Here is a 20723-nt window from a genome sequence, read left to right as displayed (position 1 = left end):
ATATGAATACATAGGTTTATGAGATGATTATGTGCACAAACATCTGGCTCTATATGGAGATTAAATCTGCCATTCTATATTTTAAGGAGAAGGATTTATAAACTACCTTTTTAGCACTTTATCATGTCTGAAGTACAGAAACTTCATGAGACAGCTTGGCTTAGTTCATACATAAACATTTATCCATAATATGATTTTTCATATTATGATTTAATATAATAGGCATGTCAACCCATAACAGGTTAGATGCTATGGCTTCTTTCACAAACCATGGTTAAAAGTCCTAGCTTAGTTTATGTAGTAGTATTGTATAAATTAATTGAAGCACTCCAGTTTTGTAAAAATGAAGAAGAAATTTAAAATTTCATAGCATACTGTATAATTTCTAATAGCTTTGGCTTCAAATTAGTTCAGAAAAATGATCAAATATGTCATCTCTGAATGTCCAAGTTAAGAAGCACAGATTCTTTGAACACTTTTTGCATTTTTGTACAAAAAAACAAAGGAAAACTGTAACTGTTCCCCATATAGTTATAAGAATATCAGATAAAGATATTAAAGATAAAGCAAGTATATAATAATAGCCCCAGCTATTTCTGAATTCATATTTAACTTATTTATTTTACTGCCATTTTATTTAGTCCACCTCATGGAGAAGCAAAACCTGGTTCAAGCACTCTTCCACCAGTGAAATCAAAGACTAGCTTTATTGAAGCAGACAAATACTTCTTACCATTTGAATTGGCATGTCAATCCAAGTGTCCCAGAATTGTTAGTACATCGTTAGATTGTTTGCAGGTCTGTATGGATCTATATTCCCTGAAATATATGCTATTATTGCCTGCTTTTAATGTTCTATTTTTTAAGGAATTTTTTTATTGATTTTATCCAATTTTCAATGTAAAAAATTCTGATTTAAACATTTTTTTAAAAAATAAATTTAGTCAAAAAGAGAATTGAGTGGTATAGTTGGGATCTATAAAGGTAATGATCTAGTTTGTGGTGAAGCAATATTTTAAATGTTGTGAACCACAACATTTTTTTTCCTGTTCATGATAGTGATGATATTATTATTATTATTATTATTATTATTATTATTATTATTATTATTATTATTAATTATTATTATTATTATTATCATCCCATAGTTCAATTGTCTGAAAAAGGCAATCACTGTGAACCCAGGAGAAGAAAATACCCCAAGGTGTTATTTATTAAAGAAAATTTATATGGCCACCCAACTCATTCTCAGTGGCTTTGGGCATCTTACAAGGATAAAATCCCAATACAAAAAGCAATTACCCCCCCCAATTCAGCGACAACAATCAAACAAGCCACTTGATGGACTCCATATCATTCTGGGGTCCCCAGGCCCATTGCAAGAAACATGTCCTCAGATCCTTGTGAAAGAGTATCAAAATCTTATCTTTACAGGGATAAGGATAAAGAATATTTATTCCTAAATGGCTCTGATATTTATTCAAGCTTGAAACTTACTGTGATATTTAGTTGAAGATTTCCCTGACTAAAAAACATAATGTATAATATATTAGCTTTGCCTGTTCATTGATTTTTACTTGCTTTACTCCCAGAAACTTATAGCCTATGGGCATTTGACTGGTAATGCTCCAGATAGTACTGCTCCTGGGAAAAAATTGATTGATAGAATTATTGAAACAATATGTGGCTGCTTCCAAGGTCCGCAGACAGATGAAGGTGTTCAACTACAAATTATAAAGGTAATTTCGCATTATTAACACGAGCAGACTTTAAATACACTAAGCAGAAAATGAGGTTAAAATTATAGATGAGCAATCGTATTACTGAATGCAAGAGGTTCTCTACGGTTATATTTTATTTTTCAAAAGAGTTTATAGTGAACAGAAATTATGAGTCTAATAAATATTTTTATTCATATCTAAAAATGTCAGTATTTTCTACTGAGTGATAGACTCATAGAGTATTCATTCAGTATCATACATAGAATGTACCGGTACTTACATATTGAATAAGAACCAGCAAAAAGTTGGCTGTCCAACGTCCCCTAAGGAGCAAATAGACTCTAAAGACAATTATCCCAAACCAGCTGAATCTATAAGCAATCGTATCTTTTATTTTTTATTTTTTTAAACCTTGATCCATTGAATATTATAGAATACTCCATTGTTTCAAATTGCTTGAATATTATCCAAATTTATTTTTGATTTTTTGTAAAAAAATTGATAAGAAATTATTGGTTTAGTTTCCATAAAAGGATCTCTAAAAATTTTAAAACTGGTGTTTCTGAGGTTGCATAGGCATAGCAGCTTAGTAAGAGAGATAACATTTTTACTGTATGTATTCCCATTCAACCTTTCTAAATAAGTTATATATATTCCTTTTATAGAATTTTGAAAATGCTAGAAATATTTATAGTACTGATTCTCTTACGAGACCAAGTTTTCTGTTTTTGTGATTTTTTTAAATGTAGGATTTTTAAAAACTTATTATTTTATTTTTATTTCTTTCATTTTTGGGAGAACATAGTAGATAAGGTATCTATTCCAAAAATATTTTTATTATAAAATAGTGATATAATTATATTACTGAATTATTCAGTTTTTAAATAATATAGTTTGTTAAAAGAAATGTTTTTTGAAATAAAATATAATTAAATAATATTTTAAAAAGCTGGCAAATGTGCTTTGAATCTTAATAAAATGTATTTCTGTAGTATAAATAATTTCTTTAATTTGTATTCAATTATTTAATTTATCTAATAGTATCTTGACATAAAGTTTGGCAGAAATACTCAGAACTTTGATTAGTAAAAATTCTTTGATTCTTGTTTATGTGTTATCTATCCGAGCATATATACACACTTACACACACACACACACACACACACACACACACTATTGTACCCAACTCCAGGCCTTTGGATAAATTTTCATTTTGTTAATATAAGTAAATCAATTGATATAACATCTCTGCACTTGTGCAAAAGTTATATCAAATCAAACTGAAATTTCATTTATTGTCCAAGACCAAAGAAAAAGGCCAACAATACAATAACTATAAAAAAGAATTTTAAAAAAATGAAAGTAAACCCTGAAACAATTAACAGCTAACAATTAATAACACGAGGAAGAAAGCAAATGACATCTAACTGCAATAGCTGTTAATAAAAATTTTGCAATCTTAATGGTTTCTGAAGAGTAGTCACTCAAGAAAAGAGTAATGGTCTCATGGTTACAAGGTAATTAGAGTTGTTAACAATTGAAAGTATTAACTTTGATCATTATTGGGTATTCAGTGGACATTTTAATAGCACATTTTTAGACAGATTCTTCTTACCTACTTGTAATAGCACTTCACATTTGAGCTAGGAACAATAAGTGACTTATCGTCATATGGACCCTTGTTAAACTGGCACCCCTGAAGTACGTTGATTTTAAAAGGTTATTAAAAGTTTTCTTATTGACCCACCAACTTCCCAAATTGTACCAATGATTTTATGAAATGCTAAGTTCGGGTCTCCAAAGGATTTTTAACTTCAGTGAGAGGGTTATAACCACTAGTTCTAGATCTAACCAAGTCCCAGAAAACCTACTCCATTACAGCACAATCAAATCCCTCCATTATAATTCAATAAATACTTTTTTCTTTAACTTTTAAAAATATAATCTAATATGTTTTTTATTAAATCCTCTAATGCTCTTAGGATTTTAACTGGATTTGAAGTTTGTGCAGTTTCTAGTTTATACCCTTGATCAAATTCTTAAATTATAGGGTTAATTATAGGTTAATACTAATTATAGGTTAATACTAATTATAGGTTAATACTAATTATAGGTTAATACTAATTTCAAAGTGGACACGACCTGATTACAATAATTTATTATATTTACATCAGATAACATTGCTTGATACTGACTCTGAGGACAAATAAAGTCCTGATAACTTAGAAAAGTTCATTAGAAAAGAATGAGATATGTATCCATATGTACAAAGACTAAATGCATTATCAACTTTCAGTAAAAAAGACATTTCTGTGCTGCTCCTATCTCATTTAAAGTTTTTGGTGCCTGTGGATTGGAATAAATATTATGATATTGGCAGATTAACTCTATACATTATGTATATACATATATGGCTCATTATTTACAAAATATATTCATGAATTGAGCATGTAGCAATTACATGTAAAAGAAATATGTACACAGGACTTCTAAGTAAATAACTGCAACTCTAACTTTGCAAATAAATGTAATGTATTTTTAGGCTCTATTAACAGCAGTAACATCTCAACACATAGAGATACATGAAGGGACCGTGTTGCAAGCTGTAAGAACATGCTACAATATTTACCTTGCAAGCAAGAATCTCATAAATCAAACCACAGCCAAAGCCACTCTCACACAAATGTTGAATGTAATATTTGCACGTATGGAAAACCAAGCGGTAAGTTTCTTTGTACCTGTATAAAGAGTTGTTTCAAAAATCTCTTTCAGCTCTAAGAATAGCAAACATTTAGATTTGGCTTGCCAGTTGAATTGTACAAGAGATATAAGGGAAAAGTGTTCCAACTCTGAAACATCCCATTCCAACCCTACAGATGTGTTCCATAGTTGGAACAAGCCTTCTAAAAACATGGAAATCATTTAACCAAATATAAAGAAGTCCAGTCTTACCATTTGTGCTGTGACTTTAAAATAACTAAATACCCATTTGCCAGAAATTACTTGTTTCATTTAGAAATTGTTGAGTAGCAATAGCACTTAGACTTATTTACTGCCCTACAGTGCTTTTACAGCACTCTAGGTGGTTTACAATGTCACCATATTGATCCCAGCAATCTGGGTCCTTATTTTACCAACCTTGGAAGGATGGAAGATTGAGTCAATACTTGAGCCTATCAGGATTGAACTCCAGACTGTGGGCAGAGTTAGCCTGCAATACTGCATTTTAACCACTGTGCCACCAAATAACTAAAGGACTGAGATTGAGGAGGTGGACAGGGTCACATGGCTGTGAGGTCAATAATCCACTCCTTAGATTCATGCCTCTTCCAACTAGCAAACCTGAGGTTTGAGGTAGCTTGGTTCTAGCATTTGCACTTTTCCTTGAAAAATAGGGTTATTCCCCTTTTAAGGAGGCACTGGTTCACCCCCCTCAAACCATTGTTAGATCCCATCATACTGGACAATTTTCATCCAGTGTCAATGGTCATACAATCGCTTCAGCAAATCCTGAATGAAGCTGATTATCTGGATCCCTTTTAGTCAGGATTTAGCTCTAGATATAGACAGAAAAGGGGACGCGGTGGCTCAGTGGGTTAGGACACTGGGCTTGTCGATCAGAAGATCGGCAGTTTGGCGGGTCGAATCTCGAGTGCCGCGTAACAGAGTGAGCACCTGTTACTCGTCCCTGCTTCTGCCAACCTAGCAGTTCAAAAGCACGTAAAAATGCAAGTAGAAAAATAGGGACCACTACGGTGGGAAGGTAACAGCGTTCCGTGCGCCTTTGGCATCTAGTCATGCCGGCCACGTGACCATGGAGACATCCTCGGACAAGCGCTGGCTCTTCAGCTTTGAAACGGAGATGAGCACCAGCCCCTAGAGTTGGAAACGACTAGCACACATGTGCAGGGGAACCTTTACCTTTACCTTTTATAGACAGAAAAGGGATTGGTCATGCTTTTGGATAACCTGGCGGAAGCACGATGGGTTAGTGCAGAGGTCCCCAACCTTTTGAGTACCAGGGACCAGTTCCGTGGAGAAAGTTTTTTCTGTGGACCGGAGGAGGCGTGGTTTTGTACTGCCTGCATCCCACAGATGGGGCTTTATTGTTTGCATGGACCGGTTTCTGGCATGCCGCAACCCGGTACTGGTCCACAGACCAGTGGTTGGGAACCCCTGGGTTAGTGTATTTGTACTTGTTCTACTTGACCTCACAGCAGCCTTCAATATTATAAATCATGATGTCCTCCTGGATTGACTCTGTAGAGTGCGAGTCAACAATACTTATTGTGCTAGTTCTCTTCTTTCCTGTGGAGCTGGTACTGGTGTTGATTGAAAGTGAGAGATCCCATTTTTAACTCAAGCAAGCTATGTGAGGTTCTGCAGGACTTGGAACCTTTTACACTCCTGTTTAATACCAACATCAAGCCTTCAGATGAAATCATTTTCCACCATCGAGTGAAGTATCACAAGTACACTCAGTTGTATATCTCCACCCCAGTAAACTAAGCAGTGCTGTTGATGCCCTGTCTTGGTGCCTGGAGGTTGCAGGGGTTTGCATGGGAAGATTTAAAACTCTACTTGGCTTTGGGGCCAGGATATTTGAGGGACCATTTCTTCCTGATTAATCTACCCATACAATCAGGGTAGGCAGGAAGGCTGCTACAGTCCCAGGCCTGTGGGCCGGATGTGTCACAACAAAACCGCACCCACCCCATTGCCGGTAATGGGGAAAAAGTTGTGATACGTTGCGCAACGTCACGTGACATCGCGAGTTTGACATGCCTGTGCTAAGGAGTTCCATCTTACAGAACCCAAAAGCGAGTCTTTTCTGCTTTAACACCCATCATTTGGAACATCATTCACTCTGAAGTGAGATTAGCCCAGGAGTAGGCAACCTTGGCTTTTTTATGACTCCAATTCCCAGAATTTCTGAGCCAGCCATGCTGGCTCAGGAATTTTGGGAGTTGAAGTCCACGAGTCATGAAAGATCCAAGGTTGCCTACCCCTGGATTAGCTCAAACCTATTGGCCTTCCAGAGATCTCTCAAGACTTTTTTTTTCAGCAGATCTGAGGATCCCTTGGGAACAAGGAGCCTGCAAGAGGCCTTTATTATGTATAAGTTTTTAAATACTCCCCCATGTTATATTCATGTTTTTATGGTTATTTTAAAATGTTTTTATTATTTTGTTTTTGCTATATAACTCCCATGAGATGGGTGGCTAGATAGTTAGACACATAGATACATAGTCAAAAGTTCTATTGCTTCATAATTAAATATATAAATCAAATTAACAGACTTTGCACATGATTGGACCATGTGAAAAAAATAAATTCCAAACTTACATCATACACAAAGTTTTTAAGAGAAAGATCAGTTCTTATTTTCCCAATATATTGAGAGTTGTGATCGTAAAGTAGCTAGATCCAGGTTAAAAACTGAATTGTATTTAATTAAGATGATTACCTAATGAGCATATATCACAATAAAATTTCAGCTCTGTGCCAACCTTTTAAGACTCCAAGTGTACAAAATAGTATCATGTCTGTCAAATATAACATGTATTAATAACATGCTTTATTTTCGCATATAAATACAATTTATAGCTTCAAGAAGCCAAGCAAATGGAGAAAGAGAGACATCGGCAACAGTATCATCTTCAGCAATCTCCTTTAAGCCATCATGAGCCTGAATCACCTCAATTAAGGCATCTTTCAGAGGAGACTGTTGACCAATTATCCCAGGACCATGAAGTGGATTTGGAGCATCATACAAATGATGTGGACAAAAGCCTTCAAGAAGAGACAGAAGGAGAAAATGGATCTGATATTTCTAGTGCAGAAAATGAACGAACAGAAGCTGATCAAGCAACAGCAGCAGAAAGTAATAATGATGATTAATCAGGATGGGATGATAGACGGCATGTTGTTATCTTACTGTCAAACTGACTTAAGTTAGAGATGGCGATCTTTTCAGTTCGGAGTTAACTTTGCTTTCCGCTTGTTTGTTGCTTTTGAAGATCCAGACGGTATACCCTGTGATGTCTCTGGAGAAAGGGCTCAGGCAGTTTTAATGAGTAAAATGGAGGGGTTTTAGAGGCTTAACAATTCTAGTTTGCATTAAATGGCAATATGTATGCTGCTGAAAATTGGCAGATTTGCTTTATATTTTACTATTGAGATTTTGAGATACTTTGAGGAGTTACAAAAAAATTGAGCTGGGTGGAACACTGTCATATTGAGCTGCCTTTTTCTTTAAAAAGAGTAATAAGTTCATTTGGTTAAAAACCACAGTTATCAGGTTTTAATATTAATGGTTATGATTTTCTTTTTTATAAACTTTATAGAATTTCATATTGCTTTTTAAAGTATATTTTTAGAAGCCCACATATAGTGAATGCTATGAACTATGGACGCGGTGGCTCAGTGGGTTAGGACACTGAGCTTGTCGATCAGAAGGTCGGCGGTTTGGCAGGTCAAATCCCGAGTGCCGCGTAGCAGAGTGAGCGCCTGTTACTTGTCCCAGCTTCTGCCAACTTAGCAGTTCGAAAGCATGTAAAAATGCAAGTAGAAAAATAGGGACCATTACGGTGGGAAGGTAACATCGTTCCGTGTGCCTTTGGTGTCTAGTCATGCCGGCCACATGACCACAGAGACGTCTTCGGACAAGCGCTGGCTCTTTGACTTTGAAACGGAGATGAGCACCGGCCCCTAGAGTCGGAATCGACTAGCACGCATGTGCGGGGGAACCTTTACCTTTTATGAACAGTCATAAAATAATGTATTTATGTAGCATTTATAGTTTAGAAATATGTTGACCAGACTGGATTCCTGATAATTTTGAATAATATGTTTGTCTTTTGTAGCTGTAGCTAAAAATGATGCAGGGTCCTACGATGGGGAAAGTAATCAATGTGAAGAAACAGCTCAGGATGTTGTACAGAGTATAGTCCAGGAAATGGTCAACATAGTAGTAAGAGGTAATATACTTTCATTAAACCATATTGCTGAATTGAGGTAGAAATTAAAAGAATTTTATAGGAGGAATTGATGGTAAAGTTTTATGTGTACTAATATGGAAATAAAATATTAGATAAAGTAATACTTTTATATTATTTTTTTAAAAAATAGATGCAGACTGGGCTGTTTCCAAGCCCCAGAAGCTGTCAGTACAGCTCAGAGAGCTGTAAGGGGATCACTAAAAATTTTTTCTCTTAAAGGAAGGCAATGAGGGAGCCTCGGGACTTTTCTGTTTTTCCGTAGAGAAAAAGCTGAAGATCATTAGTTAGACACCTAAACCTGGATTTATTATTTGTTTAAAGTTAATACAAATGTTGATAAAATTTATAAGACATTAAAATCAGCCTTGAGAGTAGCTAATTTATCACTTACTGATTCCTGAAACATGGATGATAAAGTAAAATTTAAGTAAAATTAAGAAATACAGTTGAAGTTGCTAACAGACCTCTTTATAACTTAAAGGAAAGTTGAATAGTGTTTAAGCAAATGAGACAGCCTGATCTAGGTTAACAGGATTTGAGAATTTGCTACCTTCTTTTTCATTGCCAGGCTTTTTTGTTATGTGTAAACTCTTTCACAGCAAGTTCTGTTCTAAAATAATTACAGTAAATTTGTTTATATTCAAGCACCTTATGAAGTGTTTTTTCAGATCTGAAAATATTCCTGTTTGGCTTCCGACTCATAAAGTAAAAAATTAAGCATTTATAACCTATAACCTATAAGTAATTTACAGTGAACATTATAAAATATCCTAGACAATTCATCTTGGTATCCCAGATAGAGCTAAATATATTTTGATTCCGATCATAATGGTTCTATTGTGAGTTGCTTAGTGAATAATCATATCTTTGATGTAGAATGTTAATCGTATTTATACTAATTTTTAAAGAAATGCTGAAGAAACGTTGATATGGCATCAAGAATAGCACACTGATAATACTCAGAGTTCATTTTGTGGTAATATATATTGAGTTGTTTTTGTGTAATATTAGTCCAATGTACTTCTAATTGTACAACCAATTACTTTTAAATGCCATAATTTTACTGTATAACATAGTTCTTTTTTCTTTTAGATATAGGTGAGAGATTTATTGAAAAGATTGTGGTTGATGGACCAATAGGTACTTCAGAGGATGGTAGTGATAGTGAAAATATCCAGGCAAATGGAATTCCTGGGACACCTATTTCTATTGTGTATACACCATCATTACCTGATGACAGGTTATCTGTCTCATCCAATGATACTCAGGTACAATAATGATTATGCTTTGAAAACTAGTTTTAAACTGATTTGGGGGATATTTACAGTCAACTGATGCACCTAGCTTGTATAATATGTAAACAAAGCTTACATAAGATAGTGTAAGAACCCGTCTCAATTACTTCTCCCAAGAAAGCAGAAGACTTGAAACGACATCATTTCAAAAGGAACTTTTATTGGGAGGTGTTAGCAGGAATAGAAGGCAGGATCTGAGGGTTTCCCACATGAATCAAGTAATTAAAAGTGTCCATAATAACCCCATCCTAACTGTCCATCCAGATGGTTCAAACAGGCCAATCCGCGGGTGTGAAAACAGTGAGGGAACAGAGTGATAAGGCGCTGTTTCCAAGGCTGTTAGGTGTCTGCACCGTTTCTTCCGCACTTGGAGATAAGGCAGATAGCCAGAGGTACAAAGAGGATAGAACAAGAGACAGAGCAAAGCAAATACACATCGGCACCTCAAGCTTCCCCCTCCCCCCCAGGAGAATGGCAGAACCCGAAAAGAATAAGAAATCCCATGCACACAGAACATAGGGTTCTGACAGATAGCATCTTTAGTTACAGGTGCTTTGATTCGGAATTACGTGAATCAATAAGCATAGGACAGAGATTATTTATATGCTGTAAGCCAGTATTATATAGGATGTTGCAGCAAAACATTACAGTTTTAATGTTTTTGTATTTTCACAGCAGTTTCAAATGATTCATGTGCATAAATGAACAACATTTGTTCCTTAAGCCATATCTGTACTTTTATAACTTCCTTTGTGCTTTAAATATGGATTTAAAGCTCTATAGAAAATTCATTGCTGTTTGCTAATTTAAAAACATATATTCCAAATGTATATATTTAATAGGGTTTCTCTTTCAATTGTTTTGTTAATGTGTTGTAAAATATTTTTACTGGAGCTAATGTGCTTTAATAAACCTTTATTGTCAAAGTATAACATGTGTACATTGAGATTAGCTGAGCCTCCCCCCGTGCTCTCTCCCCCCAACACACAGTGACAACAAACCCTCCATCCCACCACACTATGTTAACCAACTACACCACACACCAGCCTCCCAAGTCAATTCTGCATAAGATTATGTCCCATTTAAAAGCCTAACAGCCCACGGATAAAAGCTATTTTTCAGCCTGTTGGTATGGCTGGCTATATTCCTATATCTCCTACCGGATGGTAGGAGAGTAAAGAGATACCGTCCAGGGTGTGAGTCATCCCTGAGAATCTTCCTCACTCTTCCAAGGCAACGAGCCCTGGCGATGTCATCCAGTGGTGTCAGGAAACAGCCCACAATGTCTTGTGCTGTGCTCACTACCCTCTGTAATACTTTCCTATCCGCGGCTGTCAGACCAGCATACCAAACCACAATACCATACGAGAGGACGCTCTCTATAGTAGACCGGTAAAAGAGGGTCATTAGCTGTTGTTCTACCCTGTTCCTCCGCAAGACCCTAAGAAAGTGAAGCCTCTGTTGGGCCTTTCTAGCCACCTGAGTTGTGTTAACATTCCAGGTCAGATCTTCACAGAGGTAGACTCCCAGAAATTTAAAGGAGGAAACTCTCTCTACACAGTTCTCTCCGATGTGAAGTGGGGCAGGTTCCTCCTTTTTTCTCCGGAAGTCTAACACCATCTCTCGTCTTGCCGATGTTTAGGTGCAAGTTGTTGTTACTACACCATATGGATAGTTTTTGTACCTCCGCCCTATATGCTGTCTCATCCCCACCTGTAATAAGACCCACCACAGTTGTATCATCTGCGAACTTGACTGGCAAACATTTGCTTTCACAATTGTTTGGCACATGTGAATACAACGCAAACAATACATTACAATGCATTCTTTATTGTTTGAAAATCTATTCCTATTCTGCAAGTATATGAGTTCTAAGATAAATATTCTATTGGTAAATTATCAATATGACCAATGCTTGATGTTCAATGTCATTTTAGGATAGATAATTATCAGGTTTCTTCCTAGAACAGATGTAGCACTAGCACAGTTGGCAAGCAGAATGGTGTCTTGGGAAATGCTCATTCTATTCTTATAACAGATTTATTTTAATAGATGACTGAATATTTTGAAAATCAGTTCTTGATATGCATGGTTACCTTCATCAGTTGCATATGTATGTGGAATGTGTTAAAGGCTCTGATTTTGTTCTCTGTTACATGTATCTGCTTTTCTGTATATAGAAATAAGCATACAGGAATACATCACATAGATAAACATACGTTATAAAGGGAAAATAATGTGCATAGTGGAATTGCAGTAAAATGAAAGAGATACAGCATATGACAAATGTGCTAAAACTTAAATATATGTAAATAAAAATTAACACATGAACTATTGCAAAATAGTAATTAGTGATAAACATCCTAGCATTACTAAGATATTTTTCTATATTAAATGTGATTGCCAAGGCAATGTAAAGTGGTTTTTAATTTTAAAAAAAATAATTTCTGATCTGAAATGAATTGAAAATGATCTAAGTTTTTTTTAATGAAAATAAAAAACCTGGAATCACTTTCTATTTATTTTAGGACAGGAAAAAAAGGATTGTTAATTATTGGAAATATCAATCCCATAAAAGATTAACAGTGTTTTTAAGAAGAGAGAAAAAAGAAGTGTTTGAAGTAGAAGACTATAATTGTGAGAGTGGTTTGTGGTTTGTTACATTCAGGGCTCTGGAAGACATAACTTCTGTCTGATCGTTAATATATAAATATGTGATGCTGACTAGTTTTAACAAAATAACTAAAATATTAAGTGTGCAGTTCTAGAAAAATGTTTATTTTTAATGTTTAATGTTAAGTAATTTCTAGAAATATATTTACACCACAGTCCATATAGATTAAGGCAGTCTATAAATACTGTTAATCAAAGTTTCATTGTAATTTTGTGTATCCTGTTTTTTCTCGTGTAAAATAATTACATTGTATTTTTATTATATAAATTGAGAATGAAAATATTTTAACTTCAGGAATCTGGAAATTCTTCAGGACCTACACCTGGTGCTAAATTTTCCCATATATTACAAAAGGATGCCTTTCTTGTATTCAGGTCACTGTGTAAACTGTCTATGAAGCCTTTGTCAGATGGACCACCTGATCCAAAGTAAGTTGCCACCATTTTTTCTATGAAATTGTAAAGGAATAAATGTATGGTTATAGCCTGTTGATTCTCCTCCCATTTCTAATGTAGTACAATATATTATTATGGAATGTTGTATTTGTGGGGTCTGTGGAACTCTCAGAGAGTTTAACCGTGAGCCACAAAAATCTCTTCTATCAATGTTGGATTTTATACAATTATTTTAAAAAGTGTTGTTCTTGTCACTTAGTACAGAGGTCTCAAACATTTCCAGGCTCGTGGACTGGAGGAAAGGAGAGCAGGTTCAAAATTGGTGCACGCATGCATGCACAGGGCCACACACACTAGCATGACACTAGTGGCCTCATTTGTGCATGTGGCATGCATTAGCACCATGCGCATGTGTGAATGGGCACACACACCCAGGGCAGCCAGAGACCCAGTTTGTATATGTGCAAACAGGCCGCGCAACCCACCCAGGCTAGCAGGCATGTTTGCAGCCTTGTGCATGCACAAACAGGGCTATGGACGCCCGCTCTATGCTAGCATTCCTCTTTGTGCCTGCATACATGCACAAACGGCCATGGGCACTAGTGCGAGTGGGGAGGAATACGCGCACAGACATGCACGCACCAATCAGCCATTTCTGCAGCCCATAGGTTGGGGACCCCTGACTTAGTATATATGAATCAATCAGTTATATATCTGTATATTATATTAATTTGAGATTTTATGTACAAACATTATGCACTACAAAAATGAACACAAGAATGTCAATCTAAGCTAAGTCAATCATAGTTTATTGTTTAGTTAATTTCTACTGTTAATTGAACATTTATTATTATCTGCTCTGCACCACTCAGAGAATTTGGAACAATTATTTTTTCTTTTTATTTCTTAAAAAGAAAGATGTCTCCATAAATTGTTTCTCATACTAAGATTATATCTTTCTAGGTCGCATGAATTGCGGTCAAAAATCCTTTCACTGCAGTTGCTGCTATCTATTTTGCAAAATGCAGGACCTGTTTTTAGGACGAATGAAATGTTCATTAACGCTATTAAGCAGTACCTTTGTGTAGCATTGTCTAAAAATGGAGTTTCATCTGTTCCAGAAGTATTTGAACTTTCCCTTTCTATATTCCTGACTTTACTTTCAAATTTTAAGACACATTTGAAGATGCAAATTGAGGTAATGTACATTTAGTAGTTTAAAGAGTGTAGTTATTGTACTATAAAATTACATAATTGAGAGACTTGAAAGATAAAAAAAATAAGAACATCTAATCTAGTTTCAATTTATTGGACTTGTTTACATTCAAAACATCCTGAATCAATAATAAAAAATGTAAATTATTCCCAAATTATTACTATTATAATAATGAATTATAGCATTGAATAAGTAGATATGTTATCTTGGGCAACCATTCAGATACTACTCAGAATGAATTATTCTGTTCTTCTGACATTTGAATTTAAATTTAAATAGAGTCTTCTTATGTACAGATCAGTATATCTGGTATTATTGGCCTACTTCCACATATTAAATTATATGGATCTAATATATGTGTTCTGAGGTACCTAAATGGCAATTTCTTTGTAAAAATCTGTTCAAATTGGAAATCTCATATAGGAATGTTAGATGAGGCCATTGGTTACTATTTTTGCATTTTTGTATTAAAATGATGCAGTTGTAAACCATAAAATGAAACATTTTGTATTCTGTGTTTTATTTCTGGAGAAACTGAGATACAAATGTAAAATTAATTAAAATGGTAAAGCATTTGCCTTTAGGCATCCCAGATACAGTAATGTATCTTCAGTTACATAGCAGGTTTGTGCATTGAATTTCCTTAGCAGCAGTAATGGCAGAAGAATGCAGGTTTTGATTTTGTGAATATATTCTAAAAGCAAAAAATGTTTGGAACTTTTGAATATTTGAAAAAAATCATGAAGAGAGTTGATGAAATTTCTGATTCTTAAATCCCAATTTTTTATTCAGCATAGTCAGCTATTTTGAAATTGAAAAAAGTTCTTAATTCTATTTGTGACATAAATGATTTAGTCATGTGTCAGAGGTGTGCAAGCTTTTCCACATATTACTTAGTAGTTCTTTAGATTCCAGCCAAGAAATACAAATAATTAATACTAAAATTTTATATTGATCTTCCCACCATCCAGAAAACTATATTGAAAGAAGCTGTTCTAGGCTTATTTTTGTAGGCTTATGTTCAGTGTATCTTCTTCAATTTTGTATAGCAAGACATTCAGATCGGTTGAATAGAATTTAAATGTATTAGATATTTAAGTAAATCAAATTACTGTTTAAAATCAGATCTCTTTACCATACATGCTTGCCTATTACTCTGATAGAATAATTTTCATTGTACATAATTATAATATTGTGAAACCAGGAAATTTAAATAGCAGTTTACATGTTCTCCAGGAAGAATAGCATAAAGATCTAGTGTTGGAGCCTGTTTGGGAGAGAATGGGGAAGGTCACACTGTCTCTCAGGGAAAGGCTCATTGGTAGTTTTCTATATTGCGTACCTGATACTGATTTATAATGAAAAATATAGAAGGCAGAAATTTTTCAAATAAGCAGGTAACATCTTTATTTTTCCTAGGTTTTCTTCAAAGAGATTTTTCTATATATTTTAGAAACCTCCACTAGCTCCTTCGATCATAAATGGATGGTTATTCAAACATTGACACGGATATGCGCAGGTATTACTCCATTGGGCGTGTTAATAGACTTTAACATGGCTGTTCAGATATCTTACTTGTTTGACAGTTTTCACTATTATACTTATTTCTGTACCTGATAAAAGCACTTCAATGTAAATTCTATTTTCTTTATAGATGCCCAGAGTGTAGTAGACATTTATGTAAATTATGACTGTGATTTAAATGCTGCAAATATTTTTGAAAGACTAGTTAATGACCTATCTAAGATTGCTCAAGGAAGAGGCAGCCAAGAACTTGGCATGACCAGCCTTCAGGTAAGAACCATGCCATGTTTTTCAGTTGTAAAAATTAATCATGATTAAAGATTACCAACCATCTTAATGTTTCTATACACACAACCTCTTACAGGAACTAAGTTTGAGAAAGAAGGGTCTTGAATGCTTAGTATCAATACTGAAGTGCATGGTGGAATGGAGTAAGGATCAATATGTAAATCCCAACTCTCAAACAACCTTAGGTAAATTATTATTTTATTATAGTGATGATAAATAAAGCTGTTTCCTAGGATTTCCATCATACTTTGCTGAAGTAATTACTTGTGCTGAAGAAGTTTCACAGCCTCTTTTCTATCACTAAAGCTTTCCCTTATTAGGGATCCCAGGATTTTTAAAAAAAAATATCTAAAAAAGTTTGAAAACCCCTGCTTTAAGCAATGCAAATATAGGAGAGCAACACTTTAGAAATTATTTTGTATAGATTCTACAAAATGTTAAATGTTAATTTATGCTATTAGCACCGTGTAAAATCTTTTACTTCACATATATTTAACATTACTACTAATAACATTCAGTGTGCTGTTAGCTAATAAATATACTTTAAAAACATAAATTTATTTTTTTTTCCTCTTCCACAGGACAGGAAAAACCCACTGAGCAAGAAAGTACTGAAACTAAACATCCTGAGACAATTAACAGATATGGAAGCTTAAATTCCCTAGACTCCACGGCCTCCTCTGGAATTGGTAGCTATAGCACCCAGATGTCTGGTACAGACAATCCAGAGCAATTTGAGGTTCTAAAGCAACAGAAAGAAATAATAGAACAAGGAATAGAATTGTACGTTTTATTTGTTTCACTGTATGATGAATTTTCAGAATTTTCTGTTTGTTTTGCTACTTTTAAATATCTTGGCAGAATGCCAACAATACTAATCTTAAAAATAAACTTCATTAACTTTCACACTTCAAGGAGTGTTAAGACATGTAACACACACTTCCCGTTACTAAAGTGGAGGAGACAATACAATTGAGAGTAAGGACTATTAGAAAAGAAGGAGGAGGAAGAAGAAAGTTAGGGAGAACACACAGTGCCAGTGAAGAGAAAACAAAATCTCTGTAATTAGCAGAAAATGTCAAAGATTTCAAACCATTTTCTTGGGATACAGTTGTAAGCCACAAATCCTGCCTATGATCTCAGTGAAAGTTTAAACTGTTCTATTTTTGCTGTTTTGCAAAAACAGTGATTTACCTCTTTCACTGAGGTTGCTGTTTTCTCTCTATACAATGCATAGGGATTCATTTTAAGCAGTGGGTGGACTTGTTTGTATGTTTATGTTTGAAGGAGGGTTCATGCTGTTTTGCCTGCCTACCCCCTGAATGTGCCTCTAGAATCATATATTTCCCTTCCTTTGTGCTATAATAATTAATTTTCATTAATTAAAATTATCCATTGCTGTTTGGTTGGTTGAAAAATCTTCTGTAGTAGATTTTGGGCAAGTTAGACAACAAAAGGAGAGAAAGAGAAAACTAAAAATGTTTTAATTGCTTTAAGAGAAAAATAATTTTGCTGTACTTTTCTACCCCATATATTTCCAGTATGAGGCTTTATTTGTGAAGATGGAGACTTTGAGCCCTGGAGAAAATAAGGAGGGCTTTGCTCATCTCAGTTCAATTGTAATAGTCAAATATTGTGTTTGTTTCTTAAGAGTGGATCCTTTTATAAACTAATCAATAAAATAAGACACAGCAATAGTATTCAATAATCAAAATAAGTTAATTAAATGACAATCTGATTTTGGAGCAGTTATTACTCTGAAGTTCCCCAAATGAGGTTTCTTCAGTTATTACAAAAACTAGATAGCGTAAAAGTTAGTTGTATTTTTCCTGGCAGAGAGTGTCACAGTTGAGACATGCCCATCAAGAATATTATACTCCTTGCTATGACAAAGACTGATCAAAGCAGATCAATTTTGAGAGACTAAAAGCAGTACAACTCCCCCACCTGGTGGAGGCATTCGATATATTAGAGCAGGGGTTCCCAACCAGGGGTGCTCATACCCCCTGGGGATATTCCAGGGGGTGCGAAAACTTGGGTTTTCCAAATTATAGTGTATATGCATAATTCATTGCCGTTGTTTCAAACTTTTGTAAGGGGTGCGAGAATATATCAGAAGCATTCTAGGAGTGTGGGGTATAGAAAAGGTTGGGAGCCACTGTTAGAGGAAGCAGTTTTCTAAATACTTGTAATCTAATTCAGTTGGGAGTTTATCAGTTAATGTCAGCATTTGAATTGAGCCCTGAAGCTCTTAGACATCTAAATAAAAATGGTAAGGATCAGTATTACATGGTTATAGTTAGTTGTCACACTAACTATAGACACATCACAGGATCATTTTCAGGGATAGCCTCTTGCAGAGCATACCCAATTGGGTTAAATCATGTTCAATTGTTTTCTGGTGATTATTTTTTGACTATGCAAGAATCCTAAGTGCTGTTGTATTTGATTCTGTGGAGTAGGGAAACAGTCAAATAAACAGCAAAGCATCCTATGATGGAATTTTTTTAGTCTGGCATTAAAATTTTGTATGAAGTCTACACATTTCTAATGTTTTATGTCCTTCGTGTAAAACATTCACCCCAAATATATTCAAAAATTTTAAAATAAGAAAAATGCAAAGTGCCACTATCATAAACTTCCACTTTTGGATGCAAGAGAAAGATTAATTTGATATTTATATTATTTTAAAATAATTGTGCTATTCTGAATACTCTTTTGATATGAAAATGTATATTTTCTATCAGCACTTAATTAACATATTTTATGTGCAGATTTAATAAGAAGCCAAAGAGAGGAATTCAGTATCTACAAGAACAAGGAATGCTTGGTATTACTTCTGAAGATATTGCCCAGTTCTTGCATCAAGAAGAAAGATTAGACTCTGTAAGAAAACTAGTCCATTTTCAATAAAATTACCTTTATAATCCTAATTACCCTTATTTGATCTAGACTAACAAGTAATTTTAGATTCCGGTTATTGGCTTATTCCTATAATTCAAAGACTTTATGCAGATATACTCCAGGTGACTACTTATTCCAAGGGATTTGTGACAGAACAAATTGAAGAAGTTGCCCTCTATGCTAACTGTCCCCTGCTTTGAAACCTCCTCTCAATTATAAAAGTATTCCGCTGTGTAGAAAAAAGGGCTTATTGGCTGTATGGAACATGCACTCGTTCTCTGTTTTTAAGAGATTCCTTATGAATAAAGCTTACCTCTCTTTATTGTGTTGTTTAACAAATCTCTGCCCCTTTCTAGGTACCTGTTCCAGAAAATGCTGAAACTTTCAGAAGAAGAGATAGCAAGCACTCTCTTGAAAGCAGAGAATATTAACTAGGATTAGCCACAATGCTCTTTTTGTCAAAAACAAAAACCTACTTGTTGATACTACTCTGTTTCTTAAATCAGAATTCATGCCTGTAATTAACTGAAGAAATACAGGTAGACTTTGACTTACAACAATGATTGACCAAAATTTCTGTTACTAAGCAAGACAGTTAAGTGAGTTTTGCCCCATTTTATGACCTTTCTTGTCACAGTTGTTAAGTGGATTGTTGCAGTTGTTAACATTAGTAACACGGTTGTTAAGCGAATCTGGCTTCCCCATTGACTTTGCTTGTCAGAAGGTGGCAAAAAGTGATCACATAACCCCAGGACACTGCAACCGTCCTAAATATATGCCAATTGCTAAGTGTCTGAACTTTGATCACGTGACTACTGGGATGCTGCAGTAGTCATTAAGTGTGAAAAACAGTCATAAGTTTATTTTTCCAGTGCCGTTGTAACTTCAAACGGTCACTAAACAAATGTTTGTAAGTCAAGGATTGCCTGCAATGTAGAACCTGAATGGTCTAAGATTTATATATTCTATATTTGAAACAGAAAATCATGATAGTAATTTGTTTTAATACTTATTTATTTGTTTGTCCTATCTGTCTGTCTGTCTGCATGTGTATCACAGTTTTGGAAGCTCTCTCACTGAACGAATGGAGTAATATGTTCCTTCTTTTGGCTATATGGAATTCAGTCTTTTTCTTTCATTTTATTTATTTTAGACTCAAGTTGGAGAATTTCTAGGAGACAATGATAAATTTAACAAGGAAGTTATGTATGCTTATGTGGATCAGCATGACTTTTCTGCAAAGGATTTTGTTTCTGCTCTGCGTATGTTTTTGGAAGGCTTCCGTCTTCCAGGAGAAGCTCAAAAAATTGATAGATTAATGGAGAAATTTGCTGCTAGATACTTGGAATGTAATCAAAGGTGAGCATTTTTATTTTTTTTAAACCAGATAATGGAAAAAAATGTTTCTTAAAACCAGATAATAGGAAAAATGTTTTTTCTCTCTCTCTCTTTCTGCACCTATTATTTACAGGCAAACTCTATTCGCTAGTGCAGACACTGCATATGTCTTGGCTTATTCAATTATTATGTTGACAACAGATCTCCATAGCCCACAGGTATGTTTCATAAATCTCTTAAAATGCCTTTAAATGAAGAATTAAATGTATAGACATTTCAATTACAACTCTTTTCTTTCCTCTTGGTCATTAATGCTGCCTTTAGACAATATTTCTGTTGTGTCTTATCCCATTTTTGCCCCTCCCTT

The 20723-nt window shown here is 34.6% G+C and overlaps 1 protein-coding gene across 2 annotated transcripts in view; it reads left to right on the top strand.

The window, feature by feature from the left end:
• Positions 1-20723, top strand: part of ARFGEF1 (ARF guanine nucleotide exchange factor 1) — a 68892-nt gene that overhangs the window by 20647 nt on the left and 27522 nt on the right. For both annotated transcript variants that reach the window (XR_014026131.1, XM_081325286.1), the window contains exons 3-17: positions 642-798; positions 1593-1739; positions 4264-4443; positions 7329-7605; positions 8588-8701; positions 9815-9990; positions 12986-13119; positions 14050-14284; positions 15722-15821; positions 15957-16096; positions 16191-16299; positions 16696-16897; positions 18889-19000; positions 20172-20377; positions 20490-20574. Coding sequence is in view for 1 of the 2 variants with exons in the window: in XM_081325286.1 (XP_081181412.1) it covers positions 642-798; positions 1593-1739; positions 4264-4443; positions 7329-7605; positions 8588-8701; positions 9815-9990; positions 12986-13119; positions 14050-14284; positions 15722-15821; positions 15957-16096; positions 16191-16299; positions 16696-16897; positions 18889-19000; positions 20172-20377; positions 20490-20574 (2374 nt within the window). In the remaining variant the exon portion in view is untranslated. The remainder of the gene's footprint in view (positions 1-641; positions 799-1592; positions 1740-4263; positions 4444-7328; positions 7606-8587; positions 8702-9814; positions 9991-12985; positions 13120-14049; positions 14285-15721; positions 15822-15956; positions 16097-16190; positions 16300-16695; positions 16898-18888; positions 19001-20171; positions 20378-20489; positions 20575-20723) is intronic.

This window comes from Vipera berus (genome assembly GCF_964194415.1).
Source record: "Vipera berus genome assembly, chromosome: 3".
Lineage (NCBI taxonomy): Eukaryota > Metazoa > Chordata > Lepidosauria > Squamata > Viperidae > Vipera > Vipera berus.
The sequence above is the reverse complement of the archived record's forward strand: the minus strand, read 5'-3'. Positions and strand labels throughout refer to the sequence as shown.